Source organism: Budorcas taxicolor, chromosome 3 (genome assembly GCF_023091745.1).
Source record: "Budorcas taxicolor isolate Tak-1 chromosome 3, Takin1.1, whole genome shotgun sequence".
Lineage (NCBI taxonomy): Eukaryota > Metazoa > Chordata > Mammalia > Artiodactyla > Bovidae > Budorcas > Budorcas taxicolor.
Genome location: NC_068912.1, coordinates 111,695,360 through 111,714,659, shown reverse-complemented (window position 1 = coordinate 111,714,659; position 19,300 = coordinate 111,695,360). Strand labels below are relative to the sequence as shown.

The window sequence follows — 19,300 nt, the reverse complement described above, 5'->3', positions numbered from 1 at the left end:
TTCCCCATTTATTTCCCATGAAGTGATGGGACCAGATGCCATGATCTTAGTTTTCTGAATGTTGAGTTTTAAGCCAACTTTTTCACTCTCCACTTTCACTTTCATCAAGAGGCTTTTTAGTTTCTCTTCATTTTCTGCCATAAGCGTAGTATCATCTGCATATCTGACGTTATTGATATTTCTCCCAGCAATCTTGATTCCAGCTTGTGCTTCTTCCAGCCCAGCATTTCTCATGATGTACTCTGCATAGAAGTTAAATAAGCAGGGTGACAATATACAGCCTTGACGTACTCTTTTTCCTATTTGGAACCAGTCTGTTGTTCTATGTCCAGTTCTAAGTGTTACTTCCTAACCTGCATATAGGTTTCTCAAGAGGCAGGTCAGGTGGTCTAATATTCCCATCTCTTGAAGAATTTTCCACAGTTTAGTGTGATCCACACAGTCAAAGGCTTTGGCATAGTCAATAAAGCAGAAATAGATGTTTTTCTGGAACTCTCTTCCTTTTTCCATGATCCAGCGGATGTTGGCAATTTGATCTCTGGTTCCTCCACCTTTTCTAAAACCAGCTTGAACATCTGGAAGTTCACGGTTCATGTGTTGCTGAAGCCTGGCTTGGAAAATTTTGAGCATTACTTTACTAGTGTGTGAGATGAGTGCAGTTGTGTGGTAGTTTGAGCATTCTTTGAAATTGCTTTTCTTTGGGATTGGAATGAAAACTGACCTCTTCCAGCCCTATGGCCACTGCTGAGTTTTCCAAATTGGCTGGCATATTGAGTGCAGCACTTTCACAGCATCATCTTTCAGGATTTGAAATACCTCCACTGGAATTCCATCACCTCCACTAGCTTTGTTCATAGTGATGCTTTCTAAGGCCCACTTGATTTCACATTCCAGGATGTCTGGCTCTAGGTGAGTGATCACACCATCATAATTATCTGGGTCATGAAGATCTTTTTTTGTATAGTTCTTCCATGTATTCTTGCCACCTCTTCTTAATATCTTCTGCTTCTGTTAGGTCCATACCATTTCTGTCCTTTATCGAGCCCATCTTTGCATGAAATATTCCCTTGGTATCTCTAATTTTCTTGAAGAGACCTCTAGTCTTTCCCATTCTGTTGTTTTCCTCTATTTCTTTGCATTGATTGCTGAGGAAGGCTTTCTTATCTCTTCTTGCTATTCTTTGGAACTCTGCATTCAGATGCTTATATCTTTCCTTTTCTCCTTTGCGTTTCACTTCTCTTCTTTTTCATAGCTATCTGTAAGGCCTCCTCAGACAGCCTTTTACCTTTTCTGCATTTCTTTTTCTTGGGGCTGTTCTTGATCCCTGTCTCCTGTACAATGTCACGAACCTCTGTTCATAGTTCATCAGGCATTCTATCAAATCTAGTCCCTTAAATCTATTTTTCACTTCCACTGTATAATCCTAAGGGATTTGATTTAGGTCATATCTGAATGGTCTAGTGGTTTAGTTAAACTTAAATCTAGGTAAATGGTGAATAAAATTTTAGTAGAGCTATGTCCCAAATACTGCATGGACCATACTTAAACTAAAAAAATTTTTACTGTTATCTTAAATTCAAATTTATGTGGGTGTTACCTATTTTTGTTAGCTAAATCTGCACCCCCTACTCCCATGGGTAGGTTGGGGGTCGACATCTGCTTGACAGTAACACAGTGGCAGGTTGGGGTTTGACCTTGAGCCGGCTGGCTTCAGGGCCCATGTTCCCAGTAACTATGGCTTACTGCCTCTTGTACACAGATTCATAAAAATATAATATCAAAGTAAAGCAGCAGAGGGACTTCCCTGGCAGTCCCGTGGTTAATTCTTCACCTTCCAATGCAGGGGATGTGGGTTTGATTCCCCATCTGGGAGCTAAGATTTCACATGCCTTGTGGCCAAAGAGAAACAAAACACAAACAGACACAATATTGTAACAAAATAAAGACTTTAAAAATGGCCCACATCGAAAAGATCTTTAAAAAAAATCAAGCATCAGAGATGAAAATACAAACACACACTCAGACACAAATAAAGATGTGTTTCCATACGTGCCACTGGACTGGATGTGTGTGGGCCTGAGCACACATAGGCAACATGAAACAGCACTTCCAGAGGGTCTGAGTGTCTTGCATGAGGGGTGGGCTGTGAGGAGAAGAGCTGAGAACAGCCTACATTCCCAGTCTGGCCTTGCACACTGCCCCCTGCAGCGCACACACCCAGGTGAACAGAGCCCCCCCTCAAAGCCACGGACTCCTCGGCCTCTCCCTCTCTACCCTTTCTCTTCAAGCTGCACCTCTGCCCTGAAGGATGTTAGAATGTTCTAGAAGATAGAGAAGGGACTATAAGTATGGGTCACTTTATCACGTGGGCCAGGGCTGCTCTTTCAGCAGTAGCAGCTTTGCATCCTGAGATGAAGTCACGAGGGGAGGCAGTCAGGCTCACAGAATCCCAGTCTTGTCCCTTCCACCCCACGAGCAGTGATTCTGTCCACCTAGCTCCTCAGCAAATGCTTTTAGACGAAGTTATGTATGTGCATATATTCGAACCAGTAACATTAAAAACCTGGTATCAGATTTTAAACACCTTAGAGGCGATCACTGTGGCTGGTTTCTTAGGTGTCCTCCCAGTGATATCTGTCTATACAGGCATTTTTGTACAAATGTGGCATTCTGGGCACACTGCTCTATCATTGCTTTTGTCAGCAAAGAGATGACAAAAGATGTCTTGGAGATGGTTCCAGAGCCTTCTATACAGCTCTGGTTTATGGTTTTTCTCAGTGATATGTAGCTAGGGCACAGTTTTGAGTGAAGCTTGTATCAGCTCTAAGACCTATGTCTTGTTTTTCACATCCGTTTCCTCTCAAGTCCAGCTCTGGGACTCCCACCCCCTACACTGGAAAAACCAGTTTGTTTGTTTTCTTTCCTGCCATGCTGACTCTTGGGTGTCTGTCCTGGGAGGTCCCTTCCTGGATTCTCTCTGTGAGCTCTTGGCACTTTATGACCTTCAGCTCATCCTCTTGGGGGTTTGGCAGCCACATCCAGCATCACCGGATCCTGTCTGTCCACTGGGGGAAGGATGGGGAAGGCCAGGAGGGATGGACCCAGACTCCCAGAAGGAACGAGCACAGTGGTGGAGTCAAGGGACGCGGGGACTCTGACAAAACTCGGACACTTGAAACACTTGCTAGGCAAGGTCCTTAACTTCCCTGAGCTTCGGTTTCCTCGTACCTAAAATGGGAATCCTAATGGTCCTACCTCACGGGGGCTGTTCGGAGTTTAAATGAGAGAATCCACATGGAGGGCCTGGCACACCATTATTATCACTTAATGACCCCTAGGCTTTATCATCTTTTTAAATTAGATAAGGGTGTGTAGGGTGAGAGCGGGCAGTCAGTATGCTGAACAGCTGAGCAGCTTGGACCCCACTCTTGCTGTGAAAGTGGAAATCCAAGAATTTCCCTAGGTTTGACCAAAACACACAGGAAGATGGATATCAGCTCCACATAAGACGTTTGGAGCTGTCAGTGGTAAAATACAGTGCTCACAGTGTAAAGAGCTCCCTATCATTTTAGGTATTCAGGTGGACATTGGTCTTTTCTTTCCTCCATCCACCGCCTCTTTCTTTCTTTACTTTTTTTTTACTTATTCGCTTGACACATGTTTTTTGAGCAGCTGCTATGTGACAGGCACAGTCTTAGGGCTGAGGATAAATCAGTAAATAAGACAGATGGGGCCCCTGCCTTGCCAAGAAGAGAGTGGGAGCCCTGCTTCTTGGTGAGTCTGATCCAGGTGGTCTCAGAAACCCAGTGGATTCCTACTTTTCTCTAGGGTTTGAGCTGAATCCCATTTTCCCTTTTTGGCCTTTCTCTTGCACTCACACTGTCCAGTAATGTAACCAGCAGCCATGTGTGGTTATTTACATTGAAGCCAACTAAAATTAAGTAAAATTTAAAATTCAGTCCCTCTAGCACATTTCAAGTGCTCAGTAGCCACATTTATGTCTGGTGGGTACCATAGTGGGTGGTATCCAGTGGAGACCCAGATGATTTCCATCATCCATCACGAGAATTTCCACTGGGCAGGGCTGTCTCAGACTTGGGGTTCTGTTGAGATCCTGAGCTAGAAGCCAGGGATGTGCATATCTCCACAGCCTTGACTGAGATTGTAAATGACAATGAACAAGGGGCTTATGAGATGTTATTGACTGAGGGAAAGTTAGGGGACAGGGAAGAGAAACAATAATGGAAATAATATTCATTTGTTATGTGCCAGTCTCTCTACTTATACCAACTGGCTCAGTCCCCATACTACTGGACATAGTGTTTGCCCATTTTATGGATCAGGAAACTGAGGCTCAGATAAATTAAATACCTTGCTGGTCTCCCATAAATAAGCTGAGCCCTGTGCTTTCCCCAGTCTAACACATTGCCTTCTGTGAGGGGCCACAGGGGCTGAAGGGTAGGACCTAGGGTTTGGGTCAGGGCTGGGGGACTGTGGTGTTTAGAGGCAGCAGGCTCTGCTGGACTCTGCGCCTCTCTCCTCTCTGCCCTGCAGGTGACGCCATACAACCCCCAGCAGATGGGACAACAGATTTTCCGCTCTTCCTACACCCCCCTGATGAGCTACATCCCCTTCGTCCAGCCCAACTATCCGTACCCTCAGAGGACACCTCAGAAGCTGGCCAGCAATCCCCGAGACCCTTCCCCCATGGCAGGAGACGGGCCGCAGTACCTCTTCCCCCCGGCATACGGGTGAGTCTTCGGCCCATGCCGGAAGCCCACCTGCCTTCCCGAAAGCTGCTGGAGAGGGGAGGTGGGTGCTATGGGCCCCACTGGTGCTTCCTTGTTACGTATGTTCCCTGGCGGGGAGGAGGGGAGACCCCGGGCCTATGTTCAGAGGCTGTGTGTGTGCTGGATGGAGCAGGTGTGGAGGTGAGCCTGGTGGGCCCCCTTCAGGGCCCAGTTCGGGGCCGGAGTCCTCAGTCTGGTGCAGAAAGGAAGCTGTGTGTCAGCAGCAGAGGGACACACTGCCTGCAGCAGGCAGCAGGCAGCAGGCGCTGGAACTGGACGCATATGCCTTTCCCCATTTGCCTGGTGTCCAGCAGCCTGCAGCCAGGTAATCTCCTTGCAGCTCTTTCTCCCACTTACCGCATCCCGAGCTCCTTGCCAGGCTCATCTCTCCAACAGCCCCGTAAGTTCACAAGTGGCCCTGCTGAAGCTTCTCCCACAGCTTATCGGACTGCTCACACTTCCCCCCAAAACTACCCCAAACAGCAGAGGAGAGGGGCTTAGCAGCCAAGAGCCAACGCAAACTCAACCTTTTTTGCTGACAATTCCATACAAACTTTACACGCCAGTCAGTGAGAAATTTGTGTTTGTTGTTTTAACACAACACAGCTGCTCATTTCCGCTCACCAAACCTTCACTTCCATGAGGCAGCAGGGGCCGGGTCAGTCCTGAGACTCCAGTCCTGGGCACCCCCCGGGGAACGTGTGTCCCAGTGCCCAGGGAATGTGTGCCCCACTGTGAGAGCCTCCCTTTACAGAGTCAGGGCCAGACTCCCCAGCCTAACAAGGATTCCCTTCCTCCCCCTCACGGCCCCTCCCTGTCGTGTCAACGGGTGTTTCCTGGACTCTGATGGCTTTCAGTCGGTGTTCCCCCTGAACTCTTGTTGTAGAGGGTGAATCCTGGAAAGAGGTGTCCATAGTCAGATCTGTTTGGGATGAGAAAGGTAGAAACAAAGATAAAAAGGTTTCTCAACTGTTGGAATTCACAGATCACTTAACTTACCAGGGTGCATGGAGAACATTCAACAAGGTGATGGTCAGTAGTGCCAACTGAACATAAAGCCCATGGCCGTGGCCTCTTCTTTCTTCTTTCTCCTTGTTCTTCCCCTCCCGCCCTCGCCTCCCCTCCGGCCTCCCTCCCTTCCTCCGTCCCTTCCTTCCTTCCTCCCTCCCTTCTTCCGTCCCTTCCTTCCTCCCCACCCTTTTTCTCCTCCCCTTTCCTCATAGCACAGTGTGTTCCACCAACACACCCGGGGAAGCGCTGTGTCGGTTGACGCTCGTAGTGACGATGAACTTAGCCTGTGGGGCCCCGCCAATGAGTAGGACACGGCTCGTCCCTTCATAGATGAGAGTGGACGAGGAGGGGGCACAGTGATGTTAGCGCTGTGACAAAGTGCCATCAAAGTGGTCCAGGGACAGAGGGAAGGTCCCTGCTGGGTGGGCAGTGAGGGCTACAGGATGGGGTCAGTTCGGTCGCTCAGTTGTGTCCGAATCTTTGCGACCCCATGAATCGCAGCACCCCAGGCCTCCCTGTCCATCACCATCTCCCGGAGTTCACTCAGACTCATGCCCATCAGGTCGGTGATGCCATCCAGTCATCTCCTCCTCTGTCATCCCCTTCTCCTGTCCCCAATCCCTTCCAGCATCAGGGTCTTTTCCACTGAGTCAACTCTTCGCATGAGGTGGCCAAAGCACTGGAGTTTCAGCCTCAGCATCATTCCCTCCAAAGAAATTGCAGGGTTGATCTCCTTCAGAATGGACTGGTTGGATCTCCTTGCAGTCCAAGGGACTCTCAAGAGTCTTCTCCAACACCACAGTTCAAAAGCATCAATTCTTTGGCACTCAGCTTTCTTCACAGTCCAACTCTCACATCCATACATGACCACTGGAAAAACCATAGCCTTGACTAGACGGACAGGATGGGGAGGGGGCAGCAACCTGGGGAATCAGGCCCTTGGGTGGGAGGTTGCATGGCAGACTTGAGACCTGGGGAATAAAGGCACCTGGCTGAGGTATGAGATTTACCCCTTGAATGAGATGGAAAATAGGAAAGGGAAGGCCAGACTTGGATTATTAAAAGCTCTGACTGGTGGGCCTGGGGGTCCGATGCAGAGCTGTGAATGCTGGAATGAACTGATGGGCCAGAGGGGAGAGAGATGGGGGAAGAGAGGTGACTGCAGGGTCTGTAAGAGAGGTGAGAGCAGATGAGAGTGCAGAGGGCGGACAGCCCACCTGCTGGCCAGCAGATGCCCCTTCCACGCTGTAACTCTGGGCTCGGGGGAAGAGAGACTCGCCCAGAACCGGCCACGTGGAGGGGCGGTGTGCTCCCATTCTCGCTGGCCAGCTCTTGGGAGGCACTGGTGGGGAGCAGAAAGAGGGTGGGTGGAGCCCTGGTCTTGAGCTGTCTTCAGAGAGACAGGAAGGGGAGGAGACTGAGGAAGGAGCGGCCTTAGAAGCGGGCGGGAGCTGGGGGCCAGCTGGGGACACTGTGGGCAAAGGAGAGAAAACGGAGGCGCAGTGGTCAGCAGGCTGGAGGGGTGGCCTGAGAGGCTGGCTGGAAAGAAAGTGGGGTCAGAAAGGTGAAGCGAGGAGTGCAGGCCTGCATCCCTCAAAGGGATGGTTCATTTATTCAAAAAACTATCTGTGGCCTCCTGCATGTGCCTGACTGGCTCTAGGCATGGGTCAGGGGAGTGAGCAAGACAAGCGTGTTTCCTTCTGTCATTCCAGGAGGATCGATAGACACTGCAGAAATAAACAAGCATCATGCATGTCAGGTGCAGGGAAAGCGGGGAGATCTGAATGCAGCGAGAGAAGGAGCCGTGTGTATGTGCAGTTGATGAGCACTCTAGGCAGAAAGGACAGAAAGCGCAGTGGCCATGAGGTGGGAAAAGCAGCCGGAGCACTATTGGTGGGGGAGGGGGCGGACTGGAAATCAGGGTAGTGGCAGGCCCAGGCTAGAGAGGGTCTGTGGGGCCAGGCAGGAGAGAGACGTGGGCGGCCGCGAATGTTCTAGTTCTCTGTGTAAGAAGATGACGTGGGCCAGTGTACAAAGAGAGGGCTGTGGAGTAAGAGCTGATGGAGGGGACCAGGCTGGGCGCCTTTATATTTGCCCAAGCAAGAGGTGCTGGAGGCATAGACGAGGCAGTAACCCTGCAAAGGAGGCGAGAAAAATCTGAAATGTTTATCTTCTTTGTAGAATTGATGGGACTTGACGGTTGGATATGGAATAAGGAAAAGAGAGGAGTCAAGTGTGATTCCTAGTTTTGTTTGTTTAACTGAGCTATTTTATTTATTTTTAATTGGTGGAAAATTGCTTTGCAATTTTGTGTTGGTTTCTGCTGTACAACAACATGAATCAGTCAAATATATATATATACACATATGTCTACATACATATATGTATCTACATCCCTTCCCTCCCTCTCTTCCCTCTCCTCCCTCTCCTCCCCTCGTCTCACCCCTCTAGGTCATCACAGAGCTCCAGGCTGGGCTCCCTTTGTTATTTAGCAACTTCTCACTATTTCTTTTACACATGATAGTGAGCAAGTAGCATTGATTTGTAGGGTTTTGACTTGAGTGTCTGGATAAGGGGCAGTACCAAAGTCCGGATGATCAGGAATTTGGTTTTTGCATATGCGGAATTTTTAACAATAATTTTATGGATGTATGTATGTATTTTTGGCTGTGCTGGGTTTTCACTGCTGCGTGGGCTTCTTCTCTGGCTGTGGCGAGCAGGGCTCCTGTCTAGCTGTGACACAAGGTTTCTCACTGGGGGAGCTTCTCTCGTTGCACAGCACAGGCCCTAGGTGCACGGGCTTCAGTAGCTCACAGCCAGTGGCTCCCCGGAACCACCAGGGAAGCTCTGCTTATGTGAAATTTGAGATGCCCGTTAGATACAGGAGTGGAGCTGTCGATGGGCAGGTGGGTGTCTGCGTCCGAAGCTCAGGGGAGAAGTGGTGGCTGATAATATAAATTTGGGGATCATTAGCATACAGACGATGTTTAGAAGCATAAGGTGGGACAAGATTGCCTGGGAGCACATGTACAGAGAGAAGAAGAGAGGCCCAAGGATCGAGCCCTGGGCCTCCCAACATGTAGAGGGGTTGTGGGGATGGAGAGGCGTAAGCAAAGGATCTAAGAGATGGGAGGAGAACGGGAGAGTGTGGAGCGGAGGGAGCCAGAGGAAGAGATGGAGGGATGGCAGTATGGCAAGAAAACCTGGGCACCACAGTGTGGGGGTAGGGAGCCCTGGGCTCAGGGGTGGTGTTGGCGGTTACTTGTCATGCTGGATGGAATAAGGTCTGGAAGACTCTGTCCTGGGCAGGGAGGGGTACAAGGGCCTAGGTGGAGAGAGTTTAGTTTGGGAGACAAGGAGAGTCAGTGTTTCCTCTGGTTCAGGAGCAAAGACAAGAACCAAGAGACCAAACTATATGTGGTGGGAGAGGAAGGAGCAGGTGGCCTCGGTGTTCTCAGGGAAGGAGGAGGGGAGCCCTCTCTGACCTCTGCTAAGTCCGGGATCACCATACAATGTATCTTTCAAGCAGTAATAAGCTTAAGAGTCAAAAGAAGGCAAATAATAATTGCACTGGGAATGCCAGTGGAAAAACTGTCCCAGGCAAACCAAGACCTTTCAACGGTGCTCGGTGCTCGAGAAGCAGTTCAAGCTCCTCCTCTTCCTCCAGGAAGCACTCCGGGATAACTATAGTCCACATGGATTAGCCCTCTTCCTGGCTCTCTAGGGTATGTCCTGTCCAGAGCATGCCCTTGGCAGCTGACCCCGTCAGAACGTTTCAGCCGGAAGGGCTCAGATGCATGGGGTGTGACAACAGATATGAGGTGTGTTATAACTAATTTATTGCTGGTAATTATTAAGTACTGAAGTATGTGTTATGGCCTTTATTTTACAAACCAGAGTGGAATTCAGAGTATCCTTATAGTAGCATCGCTTCCAATAATTTCTTTTCCAGTATGATTTTTGAAAAAGAGAAAAAGAAACAAGGTTACCACTGACATTAATTGCTTATCCAGCACCCTACCTCATGCCAGGTCCTGGACTGGGTGCTGAGTGTAGAATGATAAACAGTCCAGACAGTGTCCCTGTTCTCAGAAAATTTATTTTAGTGAGAAGAGATGCGGACCACCCAAATCCTCAGTTGTCCACGGCTGCTCGCTGTGAGCGACAGATACCAACACCAGCTGAGGCATTACAAATTAATGCGCTGGTTCGTCCCATTGCTTCTCCCCTCCTCTGCCCCCTGCTCCTTTCCTGTTTCATCAATTCATGGGAGGGCGCCACGAACGTGAGCATCTTCTGTAATATGCGTCTGCCCAGCTGAAAAGCGACCGAGAATCCCTGGATTAGACTAAATCTAGCCATTTGCTCTGCTGTGATTTGTCTTGAGCTCTGTTCCATTCATTCAAAGTATCCTAGCAGATGGGCAAAGAAATTGCAATAGAATACCAGAAGTGTGAGTAAATGATTCCATCTGGAGAGGTCAACGAAGTCTTCACACAGAAGATGGCTTTCGAACTCTCTTTCGAAGTGTGACTAGCCAGGGAGAAAAGGCAGAAAAGTGTGTATTTCTGTTCTTGGAGGTTGAGGCTCAGGTCTTCTCAGCTCTTCCTTCCCTGGGGGTCTAGCAAAGCTGCGGGCAGTCAGGGGTGCCTCCGGGCTTCCTTGCCAGATTGGGGTTGAAATGCAGGGCCTGATTGAACGTGGTGCTGAGAAGGGGATCGGGAGCCCTGGGGTGGGCGGATTCTGAAATCTCACCCTGGGACGTGGGTCTGAGTTCTCTGATGTGAAATTTCTTGAGGGGCACACAAGATCCTCTAAGGCAAGTATAGGGGCTCTTAGGCACACAGGTAAGGTGCTCCGATCCAGAGAGGCTTCCTAGGCTGTGGTCCCGGATATGGAGAAAGCATAGGCTGGACGGAGTCCCTACGGGCTGCCAGGGCCTTCCTGACCTAAGGGAGTGGCAGAAGAAACTCTTTGTTGTCTTCCAATAATATCATTTCAATATTTTGTTTTCTCAGAGCCAAAGCTTTCTGTAGTACTGCTAAAGCTTTCAGTTTCTAAGCCTCTCATGATCTTCCCAGTCTTTGACAGCCCCCACATTAACATATTACTTTCCCTAATATCACTACCAACATCAGGAATTCCGTCACAATGCCGTTTTTCTCTTTTAATTTTTAAAAAATGTATTTGGCTGCACTGGGTCTTAGTTGCGACACGCAGGCCGAATCTTCATTACCACACGTAGGCTCTTTAGTTGCGGCATGCGAACTTAGTTGTGCCCCGTGTGATCTGGTTCCTTGGCCGGGGGTTGAACCCGGGCCCCTTCACTGGGAGGGTGGTGTCTTAACCACTGGACCACCAGGGAAGTCCCATCACGACGTCCTTTTCTTTCTCCTCCAGGTTCGGCTCAACGTCCGGTGGGCCCCTGATGAACAGCCCCTACTTTTCCTCCAGTGGGAATGGCATAAATTTTTAGATCTCCTTCTTAGATCCCTCCTCCCAACTTAGCCCCTGGAGCAGGGCTAAGGGCTCTGGAATTCTGGATTCTGCAGCAGCTTGGTATGAAGTTTGGAAAGCCAAGGTTCCGACCAGGTCACAGACAGAAAACAGCAAGGCCAGACGCATCTATGGACCAACACTCATACACGCACACAGTCCGCCCTCAGGCAAAGTGCAGACCACACACTCCCTCCTTGGATTCATATGCACTTGCTCATCCACTTATGCATCTGTATTTAGCTAACATGAGTGATTTTTGTTTTTGTTGTTATTGGTAAAATAGAAGTAAGACACTTAATTTTAGAAAGTTTGTATTTTCCGATAAAAGTATGAGCTGCTTGACATAGAGTGTGCCTATTTATTTTCTGTAATGCTCTGTGTAATCATCACTGCTCCTTCCCCTGCCTCCCACCCCGGGAGACTCAAAGTTTACTGAGGACATGGGCTACAATCCTCCAAGTGCTTCTTGGTATATGAGGGACCCCAGGGATCGTACACCTGAGGGCTTACCTATTCTTTTGTGTGTGATCCACTCACTTCTCAAGAGCCCAATTTAAGCATCTCAGGAATGGATGAAGAAGAAGGGAATCCTGCTGTGCCCTGTCCAGTTGACCACTTACAGAAAAGGCTCTCTTGGACATGAGATGGAAAAATATGTCCTGAAAATCAGTTCTAAAAGTAATCCTGAATATCGTGATAGACAAGATGATATCTGATGATTGTAGATCAATGCTGAACTAGAGGTCAGTCTCAGAACTGCCCCTCATGGCAATGTCCCTGGATCATTCTCAGTCAGCTGTTGTCAGCAACTTGGATAGGGATGCTGAAAGCATATGGACCACATGGATGGAAGGCACAAATCTGAGAAGAGGAGGGGTCCTGAGTCAGTGACACGCATGTATTTTAACTCTCCTATTCGATACCCTTGGCAGGTACCATTAGGCTGTTCCTCTGAGCCTGGACAAAGCCACAGGACCGTTCTCCCTGTGGTGGTCCAGGCAGCCATCACTGATCAGGGATGGTCTATGAAATGAACTATTTCTTGGCAAACCATCATAAGATGAAATTAAACAGAAGGTTAATCTAAGGACCTTCACCTCTTGGGTTCAAAAATTGATCCATGTACATGCAGATGGACCAACACTGTCAGTTCTAAATTGCCCTATTACCAGTCCTAATACTCACCCGAGAGCTTGGCCTCACCTTGGCTGAGGTCAGTGAGGGCCAGGTCTGGGGGACGTTAGGAGCCCAGTCCCGATTGCAGTGAGAGGCTAGGGATATGCAAGTCCCCAGTCTCTCAGGATGGGCTTAAGTCCAGGATTCGCAAGAGCATTTCTCTTGCCTTCACTGTGTGACACAGCTGACCTTTCTTCCTGGGTCCCTGGAAGTCAATTTCTTTTCCAGGCACCACTCAGCGACTAAATAACAGTAATAACAAGGAGACTAAGAACATTTATACCAACCCCATTCTCAATGAAACCATGAGAAGCCAGTGATTTTATCTGCTATGTTCTAAGGCAGAAGTAGGATAGAGTAATGGTGAATGCCTTAGCAGAGGAGAGAAAGATCAAGTTGAAATGCCTGCCAATCAACAAGAAGCAAACCATTTCCCCCTGCTGAGCCTGAATAGAGATGAAAGCAAGGGGCTGATATATAATAAGAGGTATCTCCTATCCTGGCCCCAAAAAGCCAGGGGCCACAGACAGTTTCATAGGCGACAGGATGCACTTTTTCTGGAGAAACATACGGAGCCTGCATAAGGATTGTGGAGATGAGGGTGCAGATAGAAAATGGGCATTAGGTGAAATACACAGCCACAGTCAAAGCCAGCAGCTGGACTTTACCCAAGAGGCAGGGATTTGGAGAGTTCTCTGAAGAAACTGAAATGCCCCATAGGCACTTGGAGGTACCAATGAAAATTACCCCGTGATTATGCTCTTTCACAAAGAGCTTCCAATCAACTTTTAAGGTCTTCATGCTTAATAGGAACGAATAATCTCCACCAAGAAAGACAAAGGTAAGGGAGTTCCCTGGTTGCCTAGTGGTTAGAATTCTGGGATGTCACTGCCATGGTCCAGGTTCGGTCCCTGGTCAGGGGACTGAGACCCCACGAGCCACCCCTCACCAAAAAATGTAAGAAGAACTAAGAGGAAAAAGCATAGCACTCTCAGGGAGAGAAGAGAAGACAGTATATTTTAAAAATAAGACAACATGCCGTATGATTATTTTTAAAAATCGGAACGAGAAAGCGCTTCTGAAATTAAAACAGTGATAGCTGATTTAATTTTTTCAGTAGAAAGGGTTGGAAGCTAGCATCAAAGAGATCTTCCAGAAAGGAGAATTTTTAAAACATGCAGTGACGGATTATAGGAGATAAAAGGTAAGAAAATGAGAAGCCCAGTCCAGGAGACCAAGTACCTGGTTAACAGGAGTTCTTGGCAGACCAATGTAAAGAGAGGGGAGGAAAGTACCAATAGGAATACAAAAGAAATTCCCCAGATTGAATGGCCCAGACTTGTGCTCAGCAAAATGAATGAAAAAGATCTACATCAAGCCACATCATTGTGAAATTTCAGCATATCAAGGATAAAGACAAAATCCTAAGGTTTTCAGAAAATCCTACTCACATACAAATCTTCATAAATGAGAATGGCCTCATATTTCTCAGCAGTAACATTGGAACCTAGAAGAGCCTGGAACAAAGCTGTCACCACTTTGATTTTCTTTTTCTTTTTTTTTGTCACTGAATTTTACACTTTAAAAAATATTGGAGTAGAATTGCTTCACAATGTATCAGTTTCTGCTGTACAACAAGTGAATCGGCTATATGTATACATATATCCCCTCCCCTTAGGCCTCCCTCCTACTCACCCCACCAAGTCCCAGCCCTCTGGGTCATCACAGAGCGCCAGGCTGAGTGCCCTGTGTTACACAGCAGCTTCCCATTCGCCGTTGTGCACATACGGTGTATACACGCCAACGCTGCTCTCTCAGTGCACCCCACCCTCTGCTTCTTCCCCCGTGTCCACACGTCCACTCTCACGTGGAAACGACTTCTAATGGAAAACTAGACTCTCATCCGTGGAGGTAGAATGACGGTGTCTTCAGATATGCAGAGCCTCAAAAATTTCCCTCCTTGAACCTTTGTCAGGAAGCCATGTGCCCCATAAGACAAGTGGGTAAACCAGGGCAGAAGACGTGGAATAGAGAAAACAGGTACCCTCAGTGGGAGGGAGGCTGAGGAAATTCCTTGGATGATGAAAGAAGATCTTCGCTCAAGAACCATGAAGCAAAACCTGGAAAGCCACACCATTGCCAGCCCGGATTAGGGCAGGAAATTGGAGGCCTCAGATAAGAGGTGTGTGGGTGGTGGTGGTAGGGGTGGGTGCTGTGAGGGGCTGGAGAAGAAGAAAATGACTGATCACTCTGACAGAGTCGACTGTGTGGAAAATTGTATTGAGAATTGTTTTATAGCGGTTTGTAGGGGAGGGAAGATTTAGCTATAAATTCAAATAAGAAATGAAACAATTGTTATTAACTCAGCAGTGAACAATATTTACGTGATCATCATAATAAAAAAAAACCCATATATGGATTTAACCAAAATTAGTGTGATAACTATAGCAGGAGGATGGAGGTGAAGAAAGGAGTGTGAAAAGAGCTGAAATCTTTTTGTCATCATATGAAATCAGTAGGTAATATCCAAAATGGATGATTTGAGAGATAGTGAAATTTCCATAATTCTCTGGAAATCTGGAAGTAAACTCCAGAATAAAGAAAGCTCCAGGAGCATTGAGTTACCTATGAGCAGCAGTTACCTATGGATGGGTTTGTAAGGGATGGTGGTGTGGGGATCACGGCCTTGTTTATGATTCTTTGAACATTATTTGGCTTTTTATTTATTTATTTTTTTGTGTTGAAGTATAGTTGGGGCGATTCCCTGGTGGCTCAGACAGTAAAGAATCTGCCTGCAATGTGGAAGACCCCATTTTGATCCCTGGGTCAGGAGGATCCCCTGGAGAAGAGGATGGCTACCTACCCCAGTATTCTTGCCTGCAGAATTCTATGGACAGAGGAGCGTAGTAGGCTATAATCTATGGGGTCACAAAGAGATGGACACGATTGAGCAACTAACACATAGTTGGTTTGCAATGTTGTGCCCATCTCTGTAGTACAGCAAAGTGACTCAGTTATACACATTTAGACATTGTTTTTAATGTTCTTTCCCATTATGGTTTATCAGAGGATATTGAATATAGTTTTCTGTGTTATTCAGTAGGGCCTTGTTGTTTATCCATCCTATGCATAATAGCTTTCGTCTGCTAATCCCAAGCTTGCAATACTCTCTTCCCCCACCTACCCCCTCTCCCGGCAACCACAAGTCTGATTTCTGTCTGTGAGCCTGTTTCTGCTTCCTAGATAAGTTCATTTGTGCCATACTTCAGGCTCCACACGTAAATGATATCATCTAGTATTTGTCTTTCTCTTTCTGACTTGCTTCACTTAGTGTGATAATCTCTAGCTGCATCCAGGTAGATGCAAACGGCATTATTTCGATCTTTCTTGTGATGGATACGCCTCTGTGCGCATGTGCCCCATCTTTGCCCACTCATCTGCCGCTGCGCATTTAGGTTGCTTCCATGTTTCGGCTGTTGTGAATAGCATTGTTTGGCTTTTAAAATGTGTGTGTTTCTTACATGATAGTATACCTGTTACAATGCCATTCTACCAAATCATCCCACCCTCTCCCTCTCCCTCTGAGTCCAAAAGTCCATTATACCCATCTGTGTCTTTTTTGCTGTCTTGCATACAGGGTCATTGTTGCCATCTTTCTAAATTCCATATATATGTGTTAGTATACTGTATTGGTGTTTTTCTTTCTGGCTTACTTCACTCTGTATAATCGGCTCCAGTTTCATCCATCTCATCAGAACTGATTCAAATGAATTCTTTTTAACGGCTGAGTAATACTCCATTGTGTATATGTACCACAGCTTTCTTATCCATTCATCTGCTGATGGACATCTAGGTTGTTTCCATGTCCTGGCTATTATAAACAGTGCTGCGATGAACATTGGGGTACATGTGTCTCTTTCAATTCTGGTTTCCTCAGTGTGTATGCCCAGCAGTGGGATTGCTGGGTCATAAGGTAGTTCTATTTGCAATTTTTTAAGGAATCTCCACACTGTCCGATGCAGGATACAGCATGCCTGGGGCTGGTGCACAGTGATGACCCAGAGAGATGTTATGGGGAGGGAGGTGGGAGGGGGGTTCATGTTTGGGAACGCATGTAAAAAAATAAATAAATAAATAAAATAAATGGTTGAGTAATTTTCTCAAAAAAAAATGTGTGTGTTTAACTTTAATAAAAATAAGTATTCGTTTTTAAAAAAGAAAAAAAATGCATGCAGAACAACATCTGGTGTGGTGCCTGGCACACAATGGTTATCAAACACATTTGTGAAGTTGTGTTGAGCTGCATTGTGACACTAGAGCCCACGGCTCCAGTCCCCATCCTGGCATGTCTAGGAATCAGATTCTCAGAAGCCTCTATGGATTTTTTTTTTCCCTAAGAAATTCTTTAGGAGGAAACTTAAGGGAGGGCTGGAGCCAAAGCCCAAAGTCTTTCCAACACGTTGTACTCCCTGACTCTGCTCACCTCTCAGAGAAATCCAGAAACGGATGCAGACTGATGGGAGCTGGGACTCCAGAGTTGGGATCCTGAAGTCTGGGAAGGGATTGAAGATCCCCATGTCCTCCACGTTCCTTCCAAGCAACTCTCCCCTCTATTCAGCATACAATCACTGAACCTTATTCTTAAGGATACATCTTAAGATGTATCTTAAGGTTAAGATGATCATCAGTGAGGAAGACAGACATAGCACCTCTCCCATGCATTTTGCACTTAGACATTAACTCATAGTTACAATGAAAGGTTTATTAACAGGATATAGGAGAGCAAGATAGCCACCTCAGTTCAGAACATCAGATAAGTGACATGTGACATTTTACATCCCTGGACTCTCAACTAATGCTCATCTGATACATTTCCAAGTCACAACCCCCTTAGACTCTTTCCTCAGAACATTCTTTATTTGCAAAATTTAAAATTAATGATAGTCCATGTGTGGTTTAAGTGAGGAGTAGCAAAATTGTGGGTTCCTGAAATATTTAATAAAATAAAAACAAAAGGCACTTGCTCCTTGGAAGTAAAGCTATGACAAACCTAGACAGCGTATTCAAAAGCAGAGACATCACTCTGCAGACAAAAATCCACACAGTCAAAGCTATGGTTTTTCCAGTAGTCGTGTACGGATGCGCGAGTTGGCCATAAAGAAGGCTGAGCACCAAAGAACTAATGCTTTCGAACTGTGGTGGTGGAGACGACTCTTGAGAGTCCCTTGGACAGCAAGGAAATCAAACCAGTCCATCCTAAAGGAAATAAACCCTGAATATTCACTGGAAGGACTGATGCTGAAGCTGATGCTCCAATACTTTGGCCACCTGATTAGAAGAGCTGACTCATTGGAAAAGACCCTGATATTGGGGAAGATTGAGGGCAAGAGGAGACGGGGAAGACAGAGGATGAAACGGTTGGATGGCATCACCGACTCAATGGACATGAGCTTGAGCAAACTCTGGGAGATAGTGAAGGACAGGGAAGCCTGATGTGCTGCAGTCTATGGGGTTGCAAAGAGTTATACATGACTTAGGAACTGAACAACAACAACAGCTAATCATTTAGCGCTTATGCTTATGTTCCAGAACAGGCGCAATGCTGGATACATCACATTTATTATCAAATGTACACTCACAGTAACCTGTGGTAAATAGAGCTGTTACAACTGTAGAAATTAAGGTTCAGTGTGATTAAGGATCTTGTTTAAGGTCACATGGTAAGTGACTCAAAATCAATATTCCTACCTGCTTTTCCTATCACTTCCCTATTTCTAGTAACATGGCCCAGAGTGAATGAACTTTGTTGGCACAGATATCACATGGTTAATTACTGTTAAGTTTTCAGGCAGCTAAGACCTCTAGGTCATTTTCCAGGATGAAACCACTTAGGGAGAAGGGGGAGGCAGGGCCTGAAGACTCGGGGTAAGCAGCTCTACAGAAAGGGAAGGGAGTTCATCCGGAGCAGCTCCTCCTGGACTTCAAGTTCTCTTGTCTCCTTCCTTCGGGAGGGCATCCTCAGGTCTGTGTTATCCATCCCTCCCTAAGACAGGAATTTCCAATTGGCATCAAATATATATTTCCCTCTTCTCTCCTTTGTAATAGAACTCCCCTTTTCAGATTGGCACATGACCACCCAGAAAATATGACTTAGTTCTGGTGGATGAGATGAAATGTAGGCCGAACTGTTATGCATGATTTCTGGAAATCGGAGATATATTATGAAGTTGATGGAGCAACAAGAGAGAAGAGTGAGTCTCCAAAGACTGTGGTGGTGCCAGGCCAGCACGCAAGTGCCTGTCCCTGGACTTTGCTTACGTGAAAAGAAAACAAACACTTTTGAAAAGGCACTGCTATTTTGAGTTTCTGTCACATGCGTGCATACGTGCTCTGTCTCTTCACTTGTGTCCAACTCTTTGCAACCCTGTGGACTCTAGCCCACCAGGCTCCTCTGTCCATGGATTCTCCAGGCAAGAATACTGGAGTGGGTTCCCATGCCCTCCTCCAGGGGATCTTCCTGATCCAGAGATTGAACCTGCGTCTTCTGCATTGCAGGCAGATTCTTTACCCACTGAGCCACCTGGGAAGCACTTCTTTCACACATAACCAAAGCTAATCCTATGTGACATGCTCAAAAATGAAATAACTCCATTCCTTCAAAAAGACTTCTTTCTACTACTAGATATTCTCAAGATAACATCATCTTTCCATCTACCAATCCATTTATCCATCCATCTTTCAATTTATTCATCACTTAGTAGACATTTATTGAATGCCCCCCGCCCCTTGCACCAGACATTGGGTTAAGTCCTGAGCTACATAAT

General features: G+C 46.8%; 1 protein-coding gene across 1 annotated transcript in view; it reads left to right on the top strand.

The window, feature by feature from the left end:
• Positions 1–11,277, top strand: part of C3H1orf94 (chromosome 3 C1orf94 homolog) — a 43,501-nt gene extending 32,224 nt beyond the window's left edge. The window contains exons 6-7 of the mRNA XM_052638177.1: positions 4,555–4,751; positions 11,202–11,277. Of these exons, the coding sequence (XP_052494137.1) occupies positions 4,555–4,751; positions 11,202–11,277 (273 nt within the window). The remainder of the gene's footprint in view (positions 1–4,554; positions 4,752–11,201) is intronic.
• Positions 11,278–19,300: the final 8,023 nt, after the last annotated feature.